At 49.0% G+C, this 23,817-nt stretch overlaps 1 protein-coding gene across 4 annotated transcripts in view; it reads left to right on the top strand.

Annotated features, from left to right (window-relative positions):
* The window catches only part of WDR44 (WD repeat domain 44), a 1,281,409-nt gene that overhangs the window by 1,086,626 nt on the left and 170,966 nt on the right, over positions 1-23,817 (top strand). For all 4 annotated transcript variants that reach the window (XM_069612853.1, XM_069612855.1, XM_069612854.1 and 1 more), the window contains one exon: positions 6,231-6,422. In XM_069612853.1, the coding sequence (XP_069468954.1) occupies positions 6,231-6,422 (192 nt within the window). The remainder of the gene's footprint in view (positions 1-6,230; positions 6,423-23,817) is intronic.

The following is a 23,817-nucleotide window of genomic DNA, read 5'->3' as shown; positions in this document are numbered from 1 at the left end:
GACTACACCCCGGCGGTGCAGCAGGCCAGAAATTCCTACATTCCAATAAAAGCTCGGCTGAGAAAGCTCAACTTGAAGTATATGCTGCTCTACCCGTCACGTCTCAAGATTTTGTATAACGGAAAGGCGACATTCCTGGAAACCCCGGCCGCTGCCAACTTGTGGCTCGAGCATAATCTGGCGGACGACAAGGAAGCACCACAGAACTTAGTTCGGAGATAACCGTTCTCCCCCCGGTGAAAGCAGGCTAAAGACAGTTCCCCCCCCAAAAATAAAAGCACAGGCAATAACGAACTGCAGACGAATGAATCACCACGAAAGTCCTGCTGTGATGCATGCTACATCGGACAAGAGCTCGGAGGAACACACGAGCGGCGGACAAGCAACCCACCCCACCAAAGAAAGGAGTGAGCACTTTGCTCACACACAACCTGATCCGGAAGGCCAGGACTGGCCTGGAAGGCTCAGGAACCCCTGAGCGCTGCAAGTTAAAAGCAACTGCTAGGGACAGTTTGAAAAGTTTTGTCTAGTTTTCCCCCATTTAACATGATGGGAGTTCCACAAGTTCAAAAATCTCCAATCAGCGGAAAGATCGAAGTCGGAATGAGGGGCCAGACGATGAGGAGGCCGGGACACAGCGGAAAAGTTGGTCGGCAGGGGCCAAATGACTGTAAGTGTAACTCAACTACCCCGAAATGTCGTCTAATGCAAACATAAAGATATTGACCTGGAACGTGAGGGGCCTGGGCTCTTACCTACGCCGTAATAGAATCAAATCCTATTTGACCAGAAAGAAAGTGCAGATAGCGCTACTGCAAGAGACACACTGCACGGCGGAATCACTGGCGAGGTTGAGGGAACACTGGGGAGGCCAAGGGGTCGGAACTTCGTACTCCAAATATGCAAGGGGAGTATTTACCTGGATTCACCCACAACTCCCTTTCCATCTAATTAAGTCGGAGACAGACCCAGAGGGGAGGTTCGTAATACTATGGGGCAGACTAGAACAAACAGAAATCTGCATAGTCAACTCTTACCTCCCTAACACCAACATCCCATCCCACTTAAACTCGATGTACGCTAAGATTGCACCATACAGACATGGAATCCTTTTCTGGGGGGGAGACTTCAACTGTGTCCATGATACAAAACTAGATAGGTCCCTTCCGCACCCAAAGGGACCTTCAGCGGCCACAACTGCCCTCTCCCTACTAATACATAGGTTGCACCTATCAGACACCTGGAGAGAGTGTCATCCTGATGCCCGGGGTTACTCATATTTCTCCTCCCCTCACGGTCTCCACACGAGGCTAGACTATGTCCTCATAAGCAATGAACACTTGCCACAAATAGCCGACGCCCAATATCTGGGCAGAACCATTTCCGACCACTCACCACTCCTGGTAGACTGGAACCACACGGGCCCCAGGCCTCCCATTCCAATGTGGAGAATGCCGATAGATGCCCTTGATGATCCAGTATTCAGAGATGACCTACACAAATTTATAGAGAGCTTCATTGAAAGTAACACCGGAAGCGTGGACCGAACAGGCACGATGTGGGACGCCCTAAAAGTAGTGACAAGGGGGGAAATCATAGCTAGAGCAGGGGGCATTAGGAAACAATTTAGAGGCGAGCTGAACCACTGGGAACAGCAGATTGAACAACTGGAAAGGGCCCCGGCTATCACGGAGCAGAGAGAGATCAACCTCAAAGAACTTAGAAATAACACTACTTTAGCATGGGACAGGCTCGCCAAATTTGACTATGCCACCAAAACCGACAGGATACACACTGAGGCAGATAAACCTGGTAGAATGCTAGCTTGGCTCTGCAGGAAAGAACACCCCAGACACACAATCACGGGGCTACAGACTGAAGATGGAGGGGTAGCACAGACACATCAAGCCATAAACAAAACCTTTAAGGGCTTTTATGAACACCTTTACTCCCACAAGGATCAGGTTCCCCTAGAGCAAATCATGAACACTCTGGAAGAAATAGGGCTCCCCAAGATACCTCCGGAACAATCTGAGGCCCTAGACGCAGACATTACACCCGAGGATATCTCAGAGGCAATTAGATCACTAGCCACCCGTAAGACTCCTGGGAGCGACGGCCAGCCCACTGAATTTTACAAGGCATATGAGTCCACCCTAACGCCCCTCCTACACGAGGTCTTTCGAGAAGCACATGAAATAGGAATTCTACCCGACACCATGAGGGAGACCCTCCTGACCCCGATCATTAAGCCTAATAAGCGCCCTGATAGATGCGACTCTTACCGTCCGATAGCAATCCTTAACTGCGACGTGAAAATCCTTACGACAGTATTAGCGAACAGATTAGCCAGACTCATAGGGGATGTAATACATGAAGATCAGTGCGGCTTCATACCAGCCCGAAATACTACCATGAATTTGCGCAGGGTGCAACACGTTATTGCCCAAACTGCAGACTGCACAGAACCATACGCCCTGTTGTCCCTTGATGCTATCAAGGCGTTCGATTCAATCTTTTGGGAATGGCTAATAGCAGTGTTGGAGGAGTTTGGCTTCGGCCCGGGGTTCATTAGGTGGATCAAGATATTATACACAGAGCCTAGAGCCAGAGTAAAAACCGGGAAACATATATCAGAGGTTTGGAACATATGCAGGGGAACCAGACAAGGTTGTCCTCTCTCCCCTATGCTCTATGTGCTGGGACTAGAACCCATTGCTATCTACTTCCGTAAACAATTTTTCGACTCTGGAATCCGCCTGGGCAACTCGGACCACATTATCTCCCTCTATGCGGACGATGTTTTACTATTTGTCAAAGACCCATACAACAATGTGCCCACGATGATGGACGTCCTCGACAATTTTGCGAAGTATTCAGGTATACAATTCAGCCGAGCAAAATCCTGTCTTTTCCCCCTAGCAAACCTTAAGGGAACGGTGACATCGCAACCTCCCCTGGCGGGAATAAAATGGGAACACACCTCGTTCAAATACTTAGGGTTACACATAATGCACTCCCCGGAACAAATGCATGAGCACAACACTAAGTCTGCTCTTCCCGCCTTAAGGAAATCTATGGCCTTCTGGGCGAAACTTCCCCTATCCATGATGGGCAGGGCCTCCATAATCAAAATGATCGTCCTCCCTAGATTTTTGTATGGGTTCCAAAACGTACACTCCTATATCAAAGCATCCTTTTTTCGCCTAATGGAAAAGATAAGAGATTTCTTGTGGGGTAAGGGAAGACGTAAGATAGCACTCACTACCTTATCATTACCGTACACCCAGGGGGGAATCCAACTCCCAAACTTCGAAAAATACTATCTGGCAGCTCAACTTGGCTTTATCACCAAATGGCTAGCTGACGATGCCACCTCAGAAACACCACTCTTGCAGCCACTGATCTCCCCGTTGTATATGAAAGAACTTCCCTGGGCCCCCGCCCACCTGATACTTAAAGCTCCAATGTTGGTTACTCTTGGCCGCAGAGTCTGGCGCAGGGCTGAAGCCCTTGCCCATGCCAAATACCAATACTCCCCGAACATACCGCTGATCTCGAACCTATGCAAAACCCCCGAGGACTTACAGCATCTCAGACGCTGGGAACAAAAGGGGATATACTCATGGGGGGACCTATACACAGAGGGGGAGTTCAAAGCATTCAAAACCCTCCAAGAAGAAAACGATGTTCACGCAGGCCAGTTTCTGTGGTACCAAAAATTGAGATCTACCGCAAGAACCAAATGGCCAACATGGCCAGAAGAACCAGAAACAAGCCCCCTGATCACACTACTATATGAATTGGGTGAGCAAGGAAGACCGGTGTCTCAGATCTATGGCCACCTAAACGACACCCCCAACCCACGCAGCGCTAGCCTGAAATCCAGGTGGGAAGCAGATATAGGCCAAGAACTATCAGATGGCGAATGGGAAAGGGCCCTAACATTTCCTAGGACAGTGTCAAGAAATCATAGATTTAGACAAATACAACTGAACCTCTTGCACCGAACATACTTAACCCCATCCAGGCTAGCCAAACTTTACACAACTCAGAGTTCCAAATGCACATGGTGCGAAATGGACAATGCGGATCTCTTTCACACATTCTGGCACTGCGCCAGGACACAGTCCCTGTGGTCCTTTATTCAACAAACTAGTGCGAAACTGGAGCTAACCAGATACGAATGGTCTCCGGCGGTATGCCTATTGGGCACATATCCCAGACCAGCAAAACTAAAGCACCTCGCCAAATTAATGGACATCATGTGCATCCTGGCAAAGAGGACAATCGCGATGTCCTGGAAGAAACCATCGGGGCCTCAACAGAAAATCTGGCACAAGGAACTTAAACGCTGGGTGCTAGCTGAAACAAAAGCCTGGGAGCAAAGTGTGGCCAGATCCGCAGAAGCCTCAAGCATGACCTTAGACGCCTGGAGGGCACTCACAGACCCCTTGTTCTACCCCTCCGACGATAAGCCCCCATGAGCCGACATGAACCCACCATAAGAAGATCCATAGACTAAATGGGAGCCCCGGAAGCGGTCGCTTTTGGCCGCTCGTAGTCCCGACCCGAAGCCCCACCCTTCCAGTAGGGTTTAACCCCCCTTTACGCCCCCATTTGACACCGGATTCTCAGGAAACAGAAACTGGAGATAGTTAACGTTTTAATGTTTTAATGTTTCAATGTTTTAATGTTAAAGCTGCTAATGTTATTGATCCGAGATGCTATGCAAGTCGTCCTCTAATGGCAGTTGAGATAACTGCCCTGTGGTTGTACTTAATAACAAATGCCAATAAACAAATTTTAAAATCAGCAAAGTCCCAAGTCATTCTCTGGATTTCCGTGGACTGATCTCTGCCACTGTGACATTGAAGATTTCCTCAGATGCCTGTTTCAGTGGTGTTGGGGTCCCAGACCCCACTCCGATCGTCAGTGGGCTTATGTCTGCCACTGCTGTGAGGATGCTTTCCTCTGATGCCTGTTTTCCTTATATCGGAGTTCCAGACCCTTCACTGGTGGTCGGTGGGCTTTTCCCTGCCACTGTTACCAGGAAGCTCTCCTGGGATGCACTATTTGCCTTGTTTTGGGTTCCCGACCCTTGATGGCCCTCTGGTAGGCCTTACTCTTGCCCCAGCATGAAGCAGAGGCCTCTCTACTGCCCCCACGTCCCTACCGGTCCACCCATGCGTCCCATTATTTTCTGGGACTTGCTTGCACGGGACCGGTCTCTCCAGGGACTGGGTCAGTATTCTTCCTGATTCCTGTAGCTGTCTGCTTCTTACTGCTTCTGTGGCGACTATGCGTGTTGTGGCTTCTTGCAGTCTAGGCACCATTATTGGACCGCATGGTCTGCCTCCTCCTGGAGGTCGTACCACTGCATTGCCTGCTTTCCTTTGGGCTCGATCCTGCCGACACAAGACCCGTCACAGGTCTCCCTCAGCCACCAGTCGGCTTCCTCTGCAGAAGGTAGATGGCTAGTCCTTCTGTTTCCACTTTATAGTGCTTACTCTGCCCCAGCTTAATGTCAACACCTGTTGTCAATGGCTCCTTGGTGTTCCTCATGCCACTTGTGAGCCAGCTTGTCACAGTACTAGCACATTCAGTAATCCTCATGTTTTCTGTGCTCTTCTTCGTCTTAGTATTTTCTGTCTTGGCTGTACCCCAGGTACTACAGAAATGAATTGGTTCACTCTCAACATAGTGGTTTGAAATTGGGGGTGGGCTAAGGAATGTGGGTGTGTGATGTTGCTCAACAGGTTGTATCGAAGGTGGTCATCCTTATCTCAAGTGGGGGAGTCCCTCCCCATGAGATCCTCCAGCATTAAACCATCCCTAGCAGGATTATTGGGTAGCGGCTGCACCTCTTAGACTCATGGAAAAGGGCTTCCACGATGGGGAGGAGTGAGGATATCTAGTGAATCGTCTAGTGAAGCATACCTAATTTATTTATGTTAGTTTGTCATGCAATATTAATTGGCAGTGTGTAAAAAATACATTTAAAAAGTTTGAGGAATGGTTGTTAATTATAAAAAAAAAAACAATGACATGTTGTGTGAATCAATTATTATGGTTGTGTATATTTGTTTCTAAAATTGTTCGGTTCACACAATTCTGTTTTTTATCCTTTCTTTGTCTACATGTAGGAAAAAGTTTAGCTAAACTGTGTGGAGTATGAAACACAAACGTTCCCACTAAATAATATTATGTACCTCCTTTTTTATTTTCAGGATGACCGCTATTTTTTGAGCGGGTCATTAGATGGGAAACTCCGCCTCTGGAATATTCCAGATAAAAAAGTTGCATTATGGAATGAAGTTGATGGTCAGACAAGACTAATTACAGCAGCAAACTTCTGTCAAAATGGGAAATATGCAGTAATTGGCACTTATGACGGTAGATGCATCTTCTATGACACAGAGGTAACTAGCTTTATTGTAAAACTGTCATGTTGGGAATGGGTAACTGCAACATATATTGCACCTTAATATAAATAATTTAAAAGTGGTGAAACACACCAGTTTCCAACATATGATCACTGACATCCAGCAATGTGATCAAGCAGGGACAACAGTTTTCTTAAAATAATATTTAGTCACACAATTAAACGGAAGATGGTTTCTTCACCAAGGAATTCTGAGCAACGCAAAAGTGGTCTATAAAATTGAACCTGCCCTGACCCATTCTAATTTCCAGTCCAACACCACATTCTTATTCTCTGGATTTTTAGAGTTCCTGAAACCTTTGCCACAGAGCCCCCAACAAGGGACCTCTGAGGACCAGACGTTAGAGGGTTGACAAAGCCTTAAAATCCTTAAACTCTCGTGGCAGTAGACACCATTCTTTACCCTCAGTGGTCTGCTTTTCTTGGACTCTTAGGCCAGACTTTGGGAGGGTAGCGGTCCCTCGTACCTGAAACACCCACCCGCCACCGCTCTAGGGTCCACTCCTGGCTATCCAAGACATAGATTCCCTCAGTGAGGTTATACCATTGCTTACCTCCTTCATCCTCTCAAATCTGTCCTGGGCCAACCTGGCAGGCTAGAACATACCAAACCTCTTTTGGTAGCAGGGCTGTCTGTTCTCCTAAGGTCTTGTAACTCTATCTCCCCATCTAGTTTTCTTCCGTTCTCCACCTTATAAATGGCAAAGATTCTCTCTTTCTCCCTCACCCTTCAGCCCTCCCTCTCTCTCAGCCTTCAGTCCTCTCCAAAATGCCGACTCTAGCCCTCCTACCTCCTCAGCATAACTGTGCAGGTGATAACTGGACAGCTGCGACAAGCCGGTCTTCACCGATATATGCACTCTGCTGTTGGCCCTTTTCTCAGGTATAGCGATTGAACCTGTTGTCATTGTTGTACCATTTAGCGTTTGCAGAGGTTACACGTTTCGTCCATTCTGGAGTAACGCTAGCCATTGATTTTAATTTTATTCTGCAGTGAGATATTTTTATTGAATTAGCAAGACCAGACCAGTATTATCTTCGCAATTAGGATACTATTTGACTTTATCTGTCGCACTGTTGAAATGCTGAGAGATAAAGCACTCTCCTTCACGGAATGGACATTCCGAGATTGAACACTACATTTTCCAGTGGCCCCACTGTTGCTTTAAGAAAATGTCTAGCACTTCAGCGACAAACCAGTCTTTGCCATTCTGTGCCTGGACGTGACGGCAAGATGCTGTTCCCCGCTCTTTCTGTTGCCTAGCCCAAGCCCTTCTGGGTGAGTACCATTCCATCCTAAACATTGCTTCGAGGGGATTGGGTCCTCTGACGTATTCCATATCTATGACAGTAATAACCACAGCTGTGCTGCTTCGGAAAATCTTTCGGCGTCTGTGTCCTGCATCGATGACGTCGATACGCCATCCTCGTGAACCTCCTCCGACGGCACCGGATGGTATAAGTAGGATACACGACGCCCATAGCCTCAGTTTGGTTCTTTCTGCGAACGTGTTCGCTTCGGAGATCTCAGCGCACCTCGACTCTTTGGAGTTTCTGTTCTTTCGGTTCTTCGAACCTGTTTGTTTGTGAAGTATTATCGGGATGTCTTCCTCTTCTTCCACCCCGCGCCCGGGCTTCAAGAAGTGTGGGGACTGCAGGTCCAAGATGTCGGTGACGGACTCGCACGACGCCTGCCTCTGGTGCCTCGGGGAGGCCCACGACACGGATGATTGTGTCGACTGCCAGACGCTTATGTCCAAGGCCTTGCGGGAACGTAAGAAGAAGCTGTCGGTCGGTAAGGTGTCCAAGCCCCGGAAGGCGAGGTCCACTGGGCTTTCGACGGACGATTCGAGGGGCGACTCTCTGCATCATAGTTGTATGTCTAGGGGGTCTCCATCCCGGAGTGGGTCCCGTCACTCCTCTGCCTCTTTGAGGCACTCCCGGAAGAGCCATCATCGGTCACCTTCCCCGTCCTCATCCGAGGACTCTGCCCGTCGGCGGGTTTCTTATCCCACCAAGCGTTCCTCTCCGGAGGAATGGGCCTCCTTCTGGAAGAAAATGGTGGCGATTCTTGAATCGCAGGGCACCGGCCTGTCCGTGCCTCCGAGTGGGGTCGGCCGTGACCGTACTAGAGACACCGCTCGTACGCCTTCGGGCTCGGGTGGTCGGCACGATTCGTGGGAAAGGTCCCGCTCGGAAAAGGGGAATCGTTTTAGTCATGCCCGTTCCAGGTCCCGGTCCTCGACGCGCTCGAGCCCGTGTGCACCTGTGAAGTCTTCGAAGACTACGTCGACGCCGAGGTCGCCGACGGACTCTCTCGGGCCCCCACCTCTGAGGAAGTCGACGACACCATCGGCGCCCAGGCTGTCGAAGGACACGCTCGGGGCTCCGCCCTCGAGGCCTGTATCGAAGCTGTCAATGCTGTCGGTGCCGCGCTCGACGTAGAGTCACTCGACACCGTTTCACTCGACGCGCTCGGCGCCTTTCAAGGCTGTGGTGTCGGAGGTACCCTGTGGCACGGGGAACCCCCTAGAAACGCTATGGCCAAGGCAAAACATGTCTTTCTCCCTTATTCAAAGCCCACTTTGCAGCCTATGGAGTATATTTCCGAGGTGGAAGAGGGTTCTGAAGATGGGTTGGTTCCAGACACGGTACCAGATGAGATTCTTTCTGGTCATTGCCAGATAGAGGACCTCCGTCAGTCACTGCATGACGCCAGTGGTCTGGACACCTCTCCGGAGGTGGAGTTTTGTAGGCCTGAGCCTGGCACCCATGCCGAGTCATCGTACCAGCACCTTATGTTGAGGGTCACAGACTATTTGGGGTGGTCAGCGCCCCCAGTTGATTTTGTGCAGGATGACCTGACGGATATCCTCGACCAAGGTCCACCCACTGACGCGGTACTGCCATTCCATATGGCTCTGCAAAGAAGGGTGGCAGCGGCTTGGACTGCTCCGGAGAGTCTCCCGGCAGTGGGCAAGTCTTTGCCGCGAAAATACCGCCCAGCCAGTAGTGACCCCTGCTACTTGACCACGCACCCCACTCCGGAGAGTTTGGTGGTGCAGGCAGCTACGGCCCCACAAAGCAGGCGTCGTATCCTACCATCCCTCCTGATAGGGACGACAAGCGTTTTGATGGCTTGGCGAAGAAAGTGTTTTCCTCAGTGGGTATGGATCTTCAGGCGGCCAACTCCGTATGTGCCTTTCACGTTTCATGCACACTCTGTGGAACTGTACTTCCTTAGCGGCTGAACATATTACCGAAGGGGACGAGTGGGATGGTTTTCTTGTTATTATTCAGGATGGCAAGGATGCCATGTGAGAGTCTGTTCAGTCGGGTTTGGACATGGCAGACTGTGTCAACCGGTCCATGGCGGCGAGCACCGTAATACGCAGGTTTGCATGGTTGAGGAAGTCGGGGGTTTGCTCCTGATGTGCAAGCCAGGCTCCTCAACATGCCCTTTGATGGTGAACATCTTTTTGGCAGCAAGGCTGACGAGAGCCTTGAGAGGTTGCAAACCTCCAAAGCTGCAGCAAAGTCATTGGGGGCTGCAGTCCGCCAACCTCTGCCTTTTCGTCCTAGGGAACAGCAATGGAGGGGAGGTTCCTTTCGTTATTACTCATCCTTTAGTAAAGCGAGAGGAGCTGCAAGTCATAGGGGCAACCGTAAGAGCGCCAGAGGTGGAAAACAAGGTACTCGAGGTGCCAAGGCCGCGCGAGCAGTTGCCTCTTTGCCGTCAGGCAACGCCGCAGCTGCTTCTGCTCAGTCATGAGGCTCATGCTTCGCCGGCCGAATGGCGTGCCATTACTTCAGATGTGTGGGTTCTGGAGATCATAGCCCATGGCTACCGTCTTCCTTTCCGGCAGAGGCCTCACGACAATCCACCAGGGAACTTCTCTTTGAAGAGTCCGGATCCGCTCCTTGCGCAGTAAATTCAATCCCTGCTGGAGAAAGATGCCATAGAACTGGTGCCTTATAGCGGAGAGGAACAAGGGATGGTATTCCCCTTATTTTTTTATTTCAAAGAAAGACGGGGGATTGAGACCCATCATGGACTTGCACGGTTTGAACAAACTCCTCAGGAAGGACAAGTTCAAGATGGTTACTCTTTCTCAAGTCCTCCAGGCCCTTCAACTTCAGGACCGGTTGGTGTCTCTCGACCTCAAGGACACTTATTTTCATGTACCGATCCATCCAAAGCACAAGAAGTACCGGAGGTTCGCAGTTGGCGACTGGCACTTTCAGTTTCGGGTCCTGCCGTTCGGATTGACCTCCACCCCAAGTTTCTTCCCCAAGCTCATGGTAGTTGTGGCAGCGCATCTCAGGCAAGGGGGGATTCACGTCTACCCATACCTGGACGATTGTTTGATCAGGGCGCGCTCTCCAGAGCAAGTCCTGGATAATCTGTCCGTCACCTGCCACTCCCTCCACAAGCTGGGCTTCTCCCTCAACTTAAAGAAGTCCCACTTGACACCAACTCAGAGGCTCCAGTACATCGGAGCAGTGCTAGACATGTCTCTAGGGCAGTGATTTCCTCCCCAGGTGAGGGCTCATCACATTCAGCAGATGGTGCACACGTTCCAACATGCCCAGAGTCTCCCTGCATTCGAGTTCTTGAGATTGCTCGGCCTCATGGCATCCTGCATTCTTCTGGGGCCAGAGGCCAGGTTGCGGATGTGATCTTTGCAATGAGCACTCAAGCTCCAGTGGTCTCAGTCCTCCGGCAGGATGTCGAACCCCGTTCAGGTGCTGCCCTCGGTCGCCCAGGACCTTCTGTGGTGGGCCGTCAAAGGCAATCCGATGAAGGGGGCTCCATTTTGGCTACCCTGGTCGGAGGTGACGATCGTGACGGGCGCATCCCTCACTGGATGGGGAGCTCATGCCAACGAGTTGACAGTCGGCGGTCGTTGGTCTCCATTGGAGTCCACACTCCATATCAATCTGTTGGAGCTGAGGGCCGTCAGGCTTGCCCAGAAGGCTTTTCTGCCGACTATGCGAGGAAGGAATGTCCTGATTCTGACGGACAACACATTGGCCATAAACTACCTCAACAAAAACGGGGGGGTCAGGGTCACTTCCTCTGTGCAGGGAGGCAATGCAGCTCTGGTTCTGGGCCATCCAGCAGGAAATTTCGATCTCGGCAGTTCATCTGGCCGGAGACGAAAATGAGACAGCGGACGCTCTGAGCAGGCAGAGCATGATCCCTCACGAGTGGGAGCTGGCTCAGGAGATTCTCCTGGAGATCTTCGCCCTTTGGGGGACCCCTCAAGTGGATCTCTTCGCCTCCAGAACTGCAAAAAGTTCTGCTCACGGGAATTTCCTCCGAAAGGAGCCTTAGGGGACGCGTTCGTGGTGGAGTGGTCCTTCCCGCTGCTGTACGCGTTTCCTTCAGTCCCCGTCATTCTGCAAGTGCTGTGGAGGTGACGGAGGTTAGGTTCCCGGATGATCTTCATTGCGCCGGCATGGGCCCGGAGGACGTGGTACCCGGACCTTCTGGACTTGTCCATCTGCCCTCCATGTCGTCTTCCCTACCAAGACGATCTGCTCTCACGGGAGGGGGGGTCAGGTTCTCCATCCAGAGGTCAGATCCCTTAATCTTCACGCTTGGCTTCTGAAAAGTTGAGGTATAAGGATTGGGACCTCCCCGAAAACGTGATGGAGGTGTTGCTTTCGGCCAGACAGCCAGCAACGAAGTCCCTGTACTGTTGCCGTTGGAGACATTTCTGCTACTGGTGCAGGGTTCAGAATGTGGATCCTTTTTCATGTGACATTCCTGTCGTTCTGTCTTTTTTGCTTTCTTTGGCCCACAAGGGCCTGCAAGTGGGTACCGTTAAAGGTTACCTGGCGGCGCTGTTTATATTTAAGCGCTCGTCTGAGGGGTGTTCTTATTTTAAAATCCCTTTAATTTCTCAGTTTCTGCAAGGGCTTACTAATGTGTTCCCTCAGTCACCTTTCCAGGTTCCCTGGTTGGGATCTGAACCTTGTTCTCAAGTTTCTAATGGGTGCTCCCTTTGAGCCTTTGCATTCCTGGCCTTTGAGACTGTTAACCCTTAAAACTGTGTTTTTAGTTGCAGTCACTTCTGCTCGCAGAGTGAGTGAGTTACAGGCACTTTCAGTTAAGTCACCCTTCACTGTGTTTCATAAGGACAGGGTTGTCCTTAGAGTTTGTCCTTCCTTTCTTCCGAAGGTGGTGTTGGAATTTTGTTTAAGCCAGAAGGTTATTCTTCTGGCATTTTATCCTCCTCCACATCCTGGTAAGGAAGAGGAGAGGCTCCATAGGCTGGATCCTAGGAGAGCTTTAAGCTTCTACATTTCATGCATGTCCCGGGTCAGAGTGGACAATCAACTCTTTATTGGTTACGCTGGAAGGCGTTTCGGACAAGCTGTTACTAAGCAGACTTTGTCTCGATGGATCATCTTGGCAATTTCCGAATGTTACCGCTTGGCGGGTAGGGACCCTCCGGTAGGCTTACGGGCCCATTCTACCAGGGGTATGGCTACCTCTACTGCCCTGCAGAGGGGTGTACCTATTCGTAATATCTGTGATGCAGCCACCTGGGCTTCGGCCCATAGTTTTGTACGTCACTACTCCCTCGATTCTATCCGGGGGCAGGATCTGGCCTTTGGCAAGGCGGTCCTTTACTCTGCAATTTGATTGGGCATTCTAAATTTGTATATTCTTAATTCTTTTCCCACCTCCTTATGTTGGTACTGCTTTGGGAGTCTGTCATAGATATGGAATACGTCGGCGGACCCAATCCCCTCGAAGAACAAGTTACTCTCTTACCTGGTAATGTTCTTTCGATGGGATGGTCCGACTACGTAATCCATATCGCTCCCTCCTTGCCTACCCTGCTACAGAATTTCTTATGCGATTGCAGCTTACGTTTCCGCAACGCTTTCTGTGGTAATACTGGCAGAAGATTCGTGCCACACGTTCAGGGAAAAAACTACAACTGAGGCTGCGGGCATCGTGCGTCCTACTTATAACATCTGGTGACGTCGGCCGTCAGAGGAGGTCCTCGAGGACGGCGTATCGACGTCATTGACGCAGGACGCAAGCGCCGAAAGATTTTCCAAAGCAGCACAGCTGTGGTGATTACTGTCATAGATATGGAATATGTCGTCGGACCATCCCATCGAAAGAACGTTACCAGGTAAGAGAGTAACTTGTTCATCTCCATTCTCTATTAGGTCCTCTCAGGTGGCCTAAGCCCTGGTTCCCTTCTTGACTCTAAGATGGGCTATTTGGAAAGCAGTAATCTGTTATTCGCCACACAGAAAGCTAGTCAGCTCGTTATCGTCGACAAATCTCTTCGAATTAAACTAGGTCCTGTCTATGCTATCATATCAGAGCCAGTGTTACCCCATTCTAGTGCTAACACCAACTTGGTCTCTGTAGTCCTCCCTTCACCAACCGAGGTAAGTACTCAAAGTAAGGCTCCATTATCTACAGGCCAAACACGCAAAGCGTCCCCTCTCCACCCTAATGATTGCTCATATAATCTTTTATCGCCCAGCTCTATCAGACAGTCTCTGGGGGGAAGTTGGCATGAAACTGAAAGTTTCCACCTGCTGGTATCTCGCTAGAGACTAATGCATTGCCCACCAGCCTAATGGTGTTGCCCACTAATAACTTATGCAAGATACCCCTGCACGAGAAGGTCCCAACTAGCACTACGTTAAAATGTGCATTTTTGAACACTCGTTCTTTTGCTAAACATGCTCCGAACAGCCACGATTTTGTCATGCAACATAAATTGGACCGCCTGCTCCTTACTGGAACATGGACTACAGAAGCTAGGGGCCCATAATTTCCCTGGCTACACCAGGCGAATAAACATGCGTACCACCTTACAGGCCGGGGTGGCGGTATTGCTATCATTGTCAGAACAGAGCTGGGCTTATTCCAAGTTCCCAGCACTTGTACAGACTGTGACATCCTCCACATTAAAATGACGCACACTAATCAAAGCTATATTAGCATCTTACTAGTATACCGAACTTCAATGATGACATTGTTCGCATTCAGCTCAATTCCAACACCTGATCGTGAATACAAAAGAATCCATCTAACCGGCCCTAAATCGTAACTTTAAAAAAGTTACTGGAGAAAATCTAAAAGAATGTTTGAACACGATGATGAACACCACCACTGATCAAGCTACCGCCAGAACTCAGGTTGATTTCTTTTGTTCCTCCCTTAACACTATTAGATACAGCGGCCCCCTTCAGCAGCAAACTAGTTAGAGAGAATGCAGGACACCAAAAGTGGTTTACTCAAGAGCTAGGTGAAATGAAAAAACTTAAGACAAGCAGGGACAAGAGTCCTCAAAATCTACTTGGAAAGCCTTGGGCAAAGACTATAAAATAGCTATCTGAGACACAAAGCAAAGTTTATTTAATAGACAAATGGAGGAATCCAAAAATAAGATCAAGAAACGTTTTGAAATTGTTAAATCCCTGGAGAAATCTGGCACTTCTTCTGTCTCGCTGATACTGACAGCAAAAGTTGGAAAAGCTTGTGACAAGAACAAGCAGGAATTAAATAAAAACCTGACTATACTTTGCACTCTTTACTACCCAGAACAAAAGGAGACATCCAACGTATGTATTTTCTCCCCTATTACCATCCTAGACATGCTTAATACGCTATCCTCTATGTGCCCTTCATAGTGTCCGGAAAATGTGATTTCCCCCAAATCTGATTTTCTAGCACACGGAAATATTTGCCCCATCTCAGGTTAGATTAGTGAATTTCTCATTCTCCCATAACCAGGTTCCTCACTCAATCAAAACCATTACTCCTCTAACCAAAAACATGTTATTGACTGCAAAGACCCAAACAACCTATGTCCTATTAAAAACTGCAATTTTCTCTTGAAAATTCTGGACAAAAGTGCTACTCTACAGCTTCAATACTTTGTTGAATGTAACAATATCCTTAACATTAGACAATCGGGTTTCCTTCCATTTTACACCACAGAGACAGCACATTTGGGTTTCCTTCCATTTTACAGCACAAAGACAGCACTTTTGGACCTCCAATAACACATGCTTAACATCTCGGATAAAGGGAAAATCGGCCTACTTGTCCTTTTGGACTTAATGGCTGCATTTTACATTCTATAGACCACAATGGGTTGCTGCATACTCTTGGCAATATCGATCCATGCACTGTTAGTGCTGTTGATTGGCTTCAGTCCTTCCTCTTGCACAGGTCCAAAGTCTGTTGTATGGAATCTACCTTCCCTCTTAGACCTATAACCTGCAGAGTCCCCAAGGGAGCCTGCATCTCCCCCCCCACTTGTCAACCCATGATTTAAACCACTATGTAATCTTTTGGATGGCCTCAATGTGTTTTTCACAAATTAAGCCGACGACACGCAGCTGGTTTTTGAACTATCAGGGGATTACCATCTTGACTCCACCTCGCTTCAATCTATGTACAAGCACATTGAGACCTGGATGAATCTTCACTGAATGTGACTTAATGGTAACAAAACAGAGTTGATGATAGTTGGTACTACACACGGTTGTTCCAAACTTGACTCTAGGTATGTCTTTTTCCATCAATGACTGCCACATTCAGGTATCTAGGTAGGTTAAAACCTTAGGTTTTCAACTTAACCATGCTTTAGACTCTGATTCCCATATTAACCAAACTGTTAAAAACTGTACCCACTACTTAAGATTACTCAAGAACCTGTGCCCATTTCTATCTAACTATAATAGCGCCTCGATTGCACAGGCAACTATTGTTTCCAGGTTTGACTTTGGGAATGGCCTTTTAATTGGGGCTCGTAAAAAAAACAGTCACTAGAAGTTATACAAAACAATGCACAAAGGATTGTCAAGGGAAAATCCAAAAGAGTGCATATCTCACAAAGCTGGCAAGATCTCACTTGGCTTCCAATCACTGCTTGATTAAAATTCAAGCAGCAATGCTTATGCACAAATCTCTATATAGCAGCTCACCTTGTTACATTAAAGATCTTGTGACCAGATACGACCCACCTAGAACTCTGTGCTCCTCATCAGCCATGGTCAGGATAGCCAAATTCAAATTGGTTACCAGCTTGGGGAGATATTTGGAACTCTCTTCCTGTTGACTTCAGATCACAAAAGGCCCAAGTTGCTTTCACCGCCTATTGAAAACGTTCTTATTTTGCTGAACACCTCTCTGCATCCCCGACTGTTATCTTACCTAATGTCCTGTTTAATCTGTTATCCTGTGTCCATGTTCTGGTGCCCTGATACCAGTGGGTTTCCAGTGCCCTAAAAATAATCAAAAATAACACTTCCTCCACTGTAGCTTTCTCCCTTGAATCTTCAAAAATCTCCTTTCGGCTCGCCCCTCAATAGACTGCTAGCACACCATTTTTCCTCCAAGACTTTCCTCCAGTTTCTTCTTGAACACCACACTCTTTTACTGAGCACGCTTAATTTTATACCATGGTATCTACAACCTATTGGGTGGTACCTAGTGACATGGATTGTATCTGAATGATATGGGCTGGGTTGGGTTGATCTGTAATTGTTACATGTTCTTGTGATCATATGGGCTGAAAGCGGATTGGCCTGAGCGTATATGAATGCCTGCATCCATTTTGTATTTCAAATCTGCCCTGAACGTTTGTGAGGATTCCTTCTCCATTTGGGGTCCTGCTAGAATTTCTTGCTGTGAACTGGGCCCCCTTTCCCAGCATGTAAATCAAAGTACATAGAAATCTTTGGTAAGCAAGGAAGGTGTTCAATGTGCTATCATTGTGGGTAAATGGCAACTTTGTAATGTCAGCAATGCTAGCGGGAGCCAGGGAGCAAGTGATGCCCGTTTGATCATTTGTGAGGGTAATGCCTGTTTGTTCTGTTTCATGTATGCTGGTCAAGGACAACTGTGTATCTGTGCAAGTCCTTCGGCCTGAGCCAGTCTGGCTCTTTCCCTTGAATGCTTTCTTTGGGAGCAGTGCCGAAAGAAAAAGATAATGTTCCCTATGCATCAGTAAATTCTAAAAGTTGTAAGGAGAAAGGCATTAATTCCCACCCTGGATGTTTAGGTCTCGCAAAGGGAATGAAATAGCCCTCTAGGAGTTACAAGTTACATAAGTTATTTTCAAGGGGTTTGTACCCAATCCCCTTATTCTCATGGCCCTTGATGTTTGTGGTTGTGAAAATGCTCCTCTGCCCCTGACTTAGTGCAGGGATGGGCTGGTCTGCGGATTCCCCCTTCTACCTTCTCCGGGTCCCGCATTCACTAGCGTCTGGCCATTTGACTACTGCAATGTTAGTCTCTAGTTAGTTTTGGCAGGGGACTTTGTCGCATAATTAAGTCTATTCTCTGTAAAACACCATCTGATTTTGACACCCTAGTAGAATACTTGTTAGCCAAGTTATGTTTATGATGTAAAAATTAAGGGCCATTTGTAATGCCTTAAAGCTGGAGCCCCCCAGCAATAATAGCTCAGCCCAATCTGGGACTTGACGACAGTCCGTTGCTCAGTGTGTATCACCAGGGAGTCTGTGCTTCTCGCCATGCCAAGTATTCCACTTTCTCCCCGTCACCAGTGGGGCACCTGGTATACATGCACTTCTCCATTGACTCTCCTTTTTAGCGCTCCCCGCAGCTGCGGATCCCCTGCAAATCTATTCATTATTCGAGGCTTGGCAATGAGCAGCGGGAGCCACTGTTTTACTACATCGGTCGAGCTCCGGGGCACTACCCCCTCCATCAATGCAACATCATCTCTGCTCCACCCCTCTACTCCCTTCCTCAGCGGCGGGAGCATCTGGGATGAACCCAATCTTTTATTGGGGTACGAAACTCTGCCCGAAATGGGCGCTTCCATCTTGCTGGATGGGAGGGGGCATGAATCCCTTTTTGCGGATGCCAGCTCAATTGTGCTTCAAGCACGTGTGCTCACCAATTTGCGGGATCGGATGTGGGAGCTGCACCAGACATGTCCTACTGCTCCACCATCTTGAAAACGCCTTGTGGACACTTTTAAGATATACAGTGGGGTATACGGTAATGCAATGTACTGTACTGTATGTACAGTGGGGTATAAGGTAATGCAATGTGATGTTGGACATCTTGGACACCTTGTTAATATTGTTTTTTCTGATGTTTGTTAATCTGCTTAGAATCACATGCTGTGCATAGGTCCGACATCCAGTGGTCACTGCGGAGTATTGCATTTTGTTTTTCGTAGTCGAAAAGGGGACGTCGACAAGGCGTGTCTGTAACACTATCCCTATAGTGACGTGCGTTGTACCCACAATCCCTCACGCGTCGAGGTCCCTCTTATTGTTTTTTTCCGCCCAGTTTCTGGTCGCCTTTCGCGGAGCTCCTAGAGAGACATTGCTATACTTACCACGGACCTCGGTCCTTTTGTCATAACTTAATATACTGATAACGATCCCTCCCCCTCGACGTTAGCTGTGAAGCTGTTTCTCCGCCGAACTGATTTTCGACAGAGAGGAGGAGCGGAGGAGATCCTTCGGCGCTGCCGAACACGTGGCCTGGCCTCGACGGCCAACTTACAGTAGGGAGAGTGGGGGTTAGAACTTTCTCTTCGAGAATGTCTTTCTTTCTCCCTTTTCTTTCCCTTGGGGTTGTTATCGCCAGCTATTATTGCCTCAGCTATGGAGAGGACACCATTTAAGTTTTGCCCACGCTGCAAGGGCAAATATACTTGGAAAGATAAGCACAAGCTCTGTAATCGTTGCTTACCCCTCGATCACATGGAGAACAGCTGCGCAGCCTGCAAGCTCTTAAAACCCAGGACTCTTAAAGAACGTAGGGTTAAGAGGTGGGCGGACTACGCGATGTCGAAGTCAGTTTCCTCACCCGCTGTTACTGAAAGTGACGAGGAGTGCGATAACTCGACGTCCGTTACGGAAGTCATGAACCCCCAGAAAGAGCGCTCCCACTCCTCGTCCGTCCCCGGCCCCGACGGGCTCGGCTCACGCCCTGCTTATGGGGATGAACACCCCGGCGACAAGGACGCACACAAACCCCATAAGGCTAAACACACTACCCACGGCTCTTCTTCGTCGAGAACGAAGGATCCATCAGCGCCGAAGGGGACGCAGGGCACTCCGGCGTCTACCGCAGACCGTAAAGGTCACAAGCCCCACCCGCAAACGCAGCCGCGACCAGCGATTGGGCTTCCATCTAACACGGGCGCTACCCCAAAAACATCCGACGCAACGCTCCTTAGAGCGACCGTCGAGGTACAACGTGCAACGCACACAACGTCGACACCAGAGCCCTCGACGGACAAAATCGTGGCCGAGAGCCTAGCGAGAATTGTCGCCGAGGACAAACGTACGCGGACGACGAAACAAACGTCGAATACCGCGTCGAAAAAACACAGAAGTAGCCAGGAACTGCCCCTTTCTAAAAAGGACGCTTCCGAACTACCTGAAGGCTTTTCAGAAGGAGACGGGAACCTCTCGTCGACGTTGTGGGAGCGTTCGAAGCGATTCGAAGGCGAAAACACTAATTTCCCCCCTCTAGACTATTCAGGGGTACCCCATGAGACCCTTGAAAGACTCCATTCTTGCATGGAGAAAATGGAAAGGTTTCTAGGAAACCAAGACCCACCCACTCACAAAAGACAAAGAGAATGGCCACAGGATGACCCTAGAGTCAAGATTCCTAGGCTGGTTGACCTCACTGAGGAGGAGCAATACCTCCAAGAAGATGAGGAGTGTTTGGGTGGAGAAGAAGAGGTAGAACTTGAGGAAGAGGGGTTCGAAGAAGATCCTTACACCACTGCTACAGGGTTTGAAGAGGATACAGCTACCTCGCAGCCCTGGCATTCACCGTCAGTGCAGCCTTGGCAATCCCCATCAGTACATTCAGACCCGGATGCCTTTCTCCCTTCTCCTCTCAAGGATTCACATGGGAACTCCTCTCCCATAGATGACCAACCTTCCCTCAATGCACTATTGCGCAAGGCAGCAGCGCATTTTGAGATTGATACAGGGGAAACGCTTCCAGACATTGACTTTGTAGAAAAAGTCATCAAAGAAAAAGCCCCTGTTAGCCAATCTATTCCACTCCTGGCTTCTATTAAAAGAAGAATTTCTCCTTCCCTTACTAACCCAGCTTTAGTAAGAGGGGTCAACCCTAGAATAGAAAAGCTCTTCAGCCCTTCATCCTCTGACCCTTTATACATCAGAGGACACTCTATTCCTGACTCCCTTGTGGTTACCAACACAAGAAAAAGAGCAGGGGTGCCACTATCCACTAGTGAAGCACCTCCAGACAAAGAAGGCAAAAAACTCTACGCACTGGGGAAGCGAATCACGACCTCCGCCGCCTTCTCTACTAGAATTGCTAATAACAACTCACTTTTAGCTAGCTACGCAGATGCACAGTGGAACAAGCTGCGCAGCGAAGCAGAGGAAGCACCTGAACCTCTGCGTTCTCGCCTGCTAGCTATAATATCAGAGGGCACACTGGTAAACCAGGGCATCGTTAAAAACTCCCTAGATGCCGCTGAGAGGGATGGCCGCTCCCTAGTGCAGGGAATACTTCTCAAGCGCCACGTTTGGCTACGCAATTCAGGTTTTAAGCCCGAAACCCAAGCCTCCCTCATAAATAAACCCATTGAACAGACGCATCTGTTTGGGAAAGCAGTAGATGAGGCCCTAGAACATGCTAAAAAAGAGTTTGATGCCATCAAGACTCTGGATCAAATTTCTAGGCCCCCTAACAGGCGAGGCTATGGTAATAAACGCTCCTTTCGTGGCCAAAGACAGCAGCAGAACCAACAACAACAATATTACTCTGGCTCCAACTGGCCCACTAACCAGGGTAACACCCAGTTCAGTCAAAGAGGCCAACGCCGTGGCAAAGGAAGAGGTCGTGGCTCCAGCCCCAGAGGTTCCACGCCCAATACCAGCAAATGACCCGAAAATTCGGGTCCCCTCCCATGCATCACCGGTCGGGGGCCGGCTAACATCGTTCCTTTCAGCATGGGAGGGAATCACGTCAGACCGTTGGGTATTATCCACCATAGCCCACGGATACTGCATCGAGTTCAACGGTTCCCCGAAGTACAAACCCCCACGGAACTGGCGCATGACACCGCAACACCTCTCCATTCTTCTACAAGAGGTGGAAGAACTACTGAAGAAAGAAGCTATAGAGCCCGTCCCCCTATCACAGGTAACGGAAGGTATTTATTCAGTGTACTTCCTTGTACCCAAAAAGGACTTAACCATGCGCCCTGTATTAGATCTGCGCCCAGCGAACATATTTGTCAAACCCCAAAAGTTTCGTATGGTGACCTTACAGGAGGTAATCCCACTGTTATCACAAGGGGATTACATGACAACACTGGACATGAAAGATTCATACTTTCATATTTTAATGTTGACATCGCACAGAAAATACCTCCGGTTCAAAATAGAGGACAAACACTACCAGTTCAGAGTACTACCCTTCGGGATAGCATCTGCACCAAGGGTATTCACGAAAGTACTGGCAGTGGCAGCGGCCCACCTGCGCAGATTATCCATCCCGGTATACCCTTACCTCGACGACTGGCTCATAACAGGGGATTCTTACGAAACATGCTTCTCCAATACCCAAAAGACCGTAGACCTTTTGTCCCAACTGGGCTTCTCCATCAACGAAAAGAAGTCCAGCTTAGACCCCAGCCAAACCAAACAATTCCTAGGGGCTCTAATTCGAACAAAGGACGGCCTCGTATTCCCCTCCAACGAGAGGGTCCAAAACATGCTGTTTCAAATTCCCCATTATGTAGCAGGCCGAGAGGTGACGGTACGCAAAGCAATGCGCTTGCTAGGGATGATGGCGTCATGTATTTATTTGGTACCTCACGCGCGCCTGCGCATGCGCCCAATGCAAGAGTGGCTCTACAGCCAGTGGTGTCAGGCCAGCGGACAATGGGACGATCTAGTGGTGGTCTCGCAGGCCTTGGTTCTCTCGCTACGGTGGTGGACAAAAGAAAACCTGTTATTAGGGAAGACTTTTGCCACACCCGCAGTGGAAGCCACTCTAACCACAGACGCATCCCTTACAGGATGGGGGGCTCACCTATCCCATCAGACAGCACACGGAGTGTGGACTCCGAGTTTAGCATCCAAGCATATAAACCTGCTGGAACTACTAGCGGTGTTCAAAGCACTGAAAGCCTTTCAGGAACACTTACAAGGAAAGACAGTGATGGTCCTCACAGACAGCACCACAGCCATGTACTACCTCAACAAGCAAGGGGGCACTCACTCTCCAGGACTGTCCAAGCTGTCCCAGAATATATGGAAGTGGGCTCTCAAACACAACATGTTCCTACTATCACAACATGTACCAGGGGAACTCAATCTGCTAGAAGACAAACTCAGCAGAGACTTCCCCCTGCCCGAAGAGTACGAATGGCAATTGCACGAAGACATCGTCTTAGACGTCTTCACGCAATGGGGATTCCCGGAAATAGACCTGTTCGCAACCCTGGAGAACTCACAATGCCAAAGTTACGCCTCCAGGTACCCCCAGAACCAGTCCAAGGGGAACGGTCTGTCGATTCAATGGTCAGGGAAATTTGTTTACGCCTTTCCACCGACTCCCCTTCTCAACAAAGTGGTGCACAAGATGCACCAGGAGCAGGTTACCATGATACTAGTGGCCCCAATGTGGGCCCGGCAGCCATGGTTCGCTCACTTGATGGAGATGTCCCTATCTCCCCCAATAAAACTTCCCTGCCCGTACAACATGCTGTCACAAGACAAAGGCAGGACACTGCATCCATGCCCTCAGACCATGAACTTAGCAGCCTGGCTCCTGAGATCATAGAATTTGGACATTTACAACTCCCACAGAGATGTATGGACATCCTCAGGGAAGCCAGAAAACCTAATACTCGACACTGCTATTCTAGCAAATGGAAAAGATTCGTTATCTGGTGTAGAGGTACTAGCATCAACCCAGTTGACTGCTCTCCTACTGACATTATTCTATACTTGACCCATTTACTGGATTCAGGTTTAGTGTTCAATTCCATTAAAGTCCACCTAGCGGCACTTTCTGCATACACCACTTCCCAACTTAAAGTGTCGTGGTGGAAGATACCAGTTATCAAAGCCTTCATGGAGGGGGTAAAGAGGATACACCCTCCGATAGCTAACCCAGCTCCCGGATGGGACTTAAATGTGGTACTTTCCAGACTCATGGGCCCTCCCTTCGAACCCATGCACAAGGCAACTCTTAAAGATATCACCCTTAAGACTGCTTTCCTAATAGCTATCACCTCCATTAGGAGAGTAAGTGAACTACAGGCTCTTTCTGTACTAGACCCCTTCGTAACAGTTCACAAAGATAAGGTGGTTCTACGCACACACCC

The sequence above is a fragment of the Ambystoma mexicanum genome, chromosome 5p (assembly GCF_040938575.1).
Source record: "Ambystoma mexicanum isolate Mex_15411 chromosome 5p, UKY_AmexF1_1, whole genome shotgun sequence".
NCBI lineage: Eukaryota > Metazoa > Chordata > Amphibia > Caudata > Ambystomatidae > Ambystoma > Ambystoma mexicanum.
Note: the sequence above shows the minus strand (reverse complement) of the source record. Positions and strands in the feature narration are given on the sequence as shown.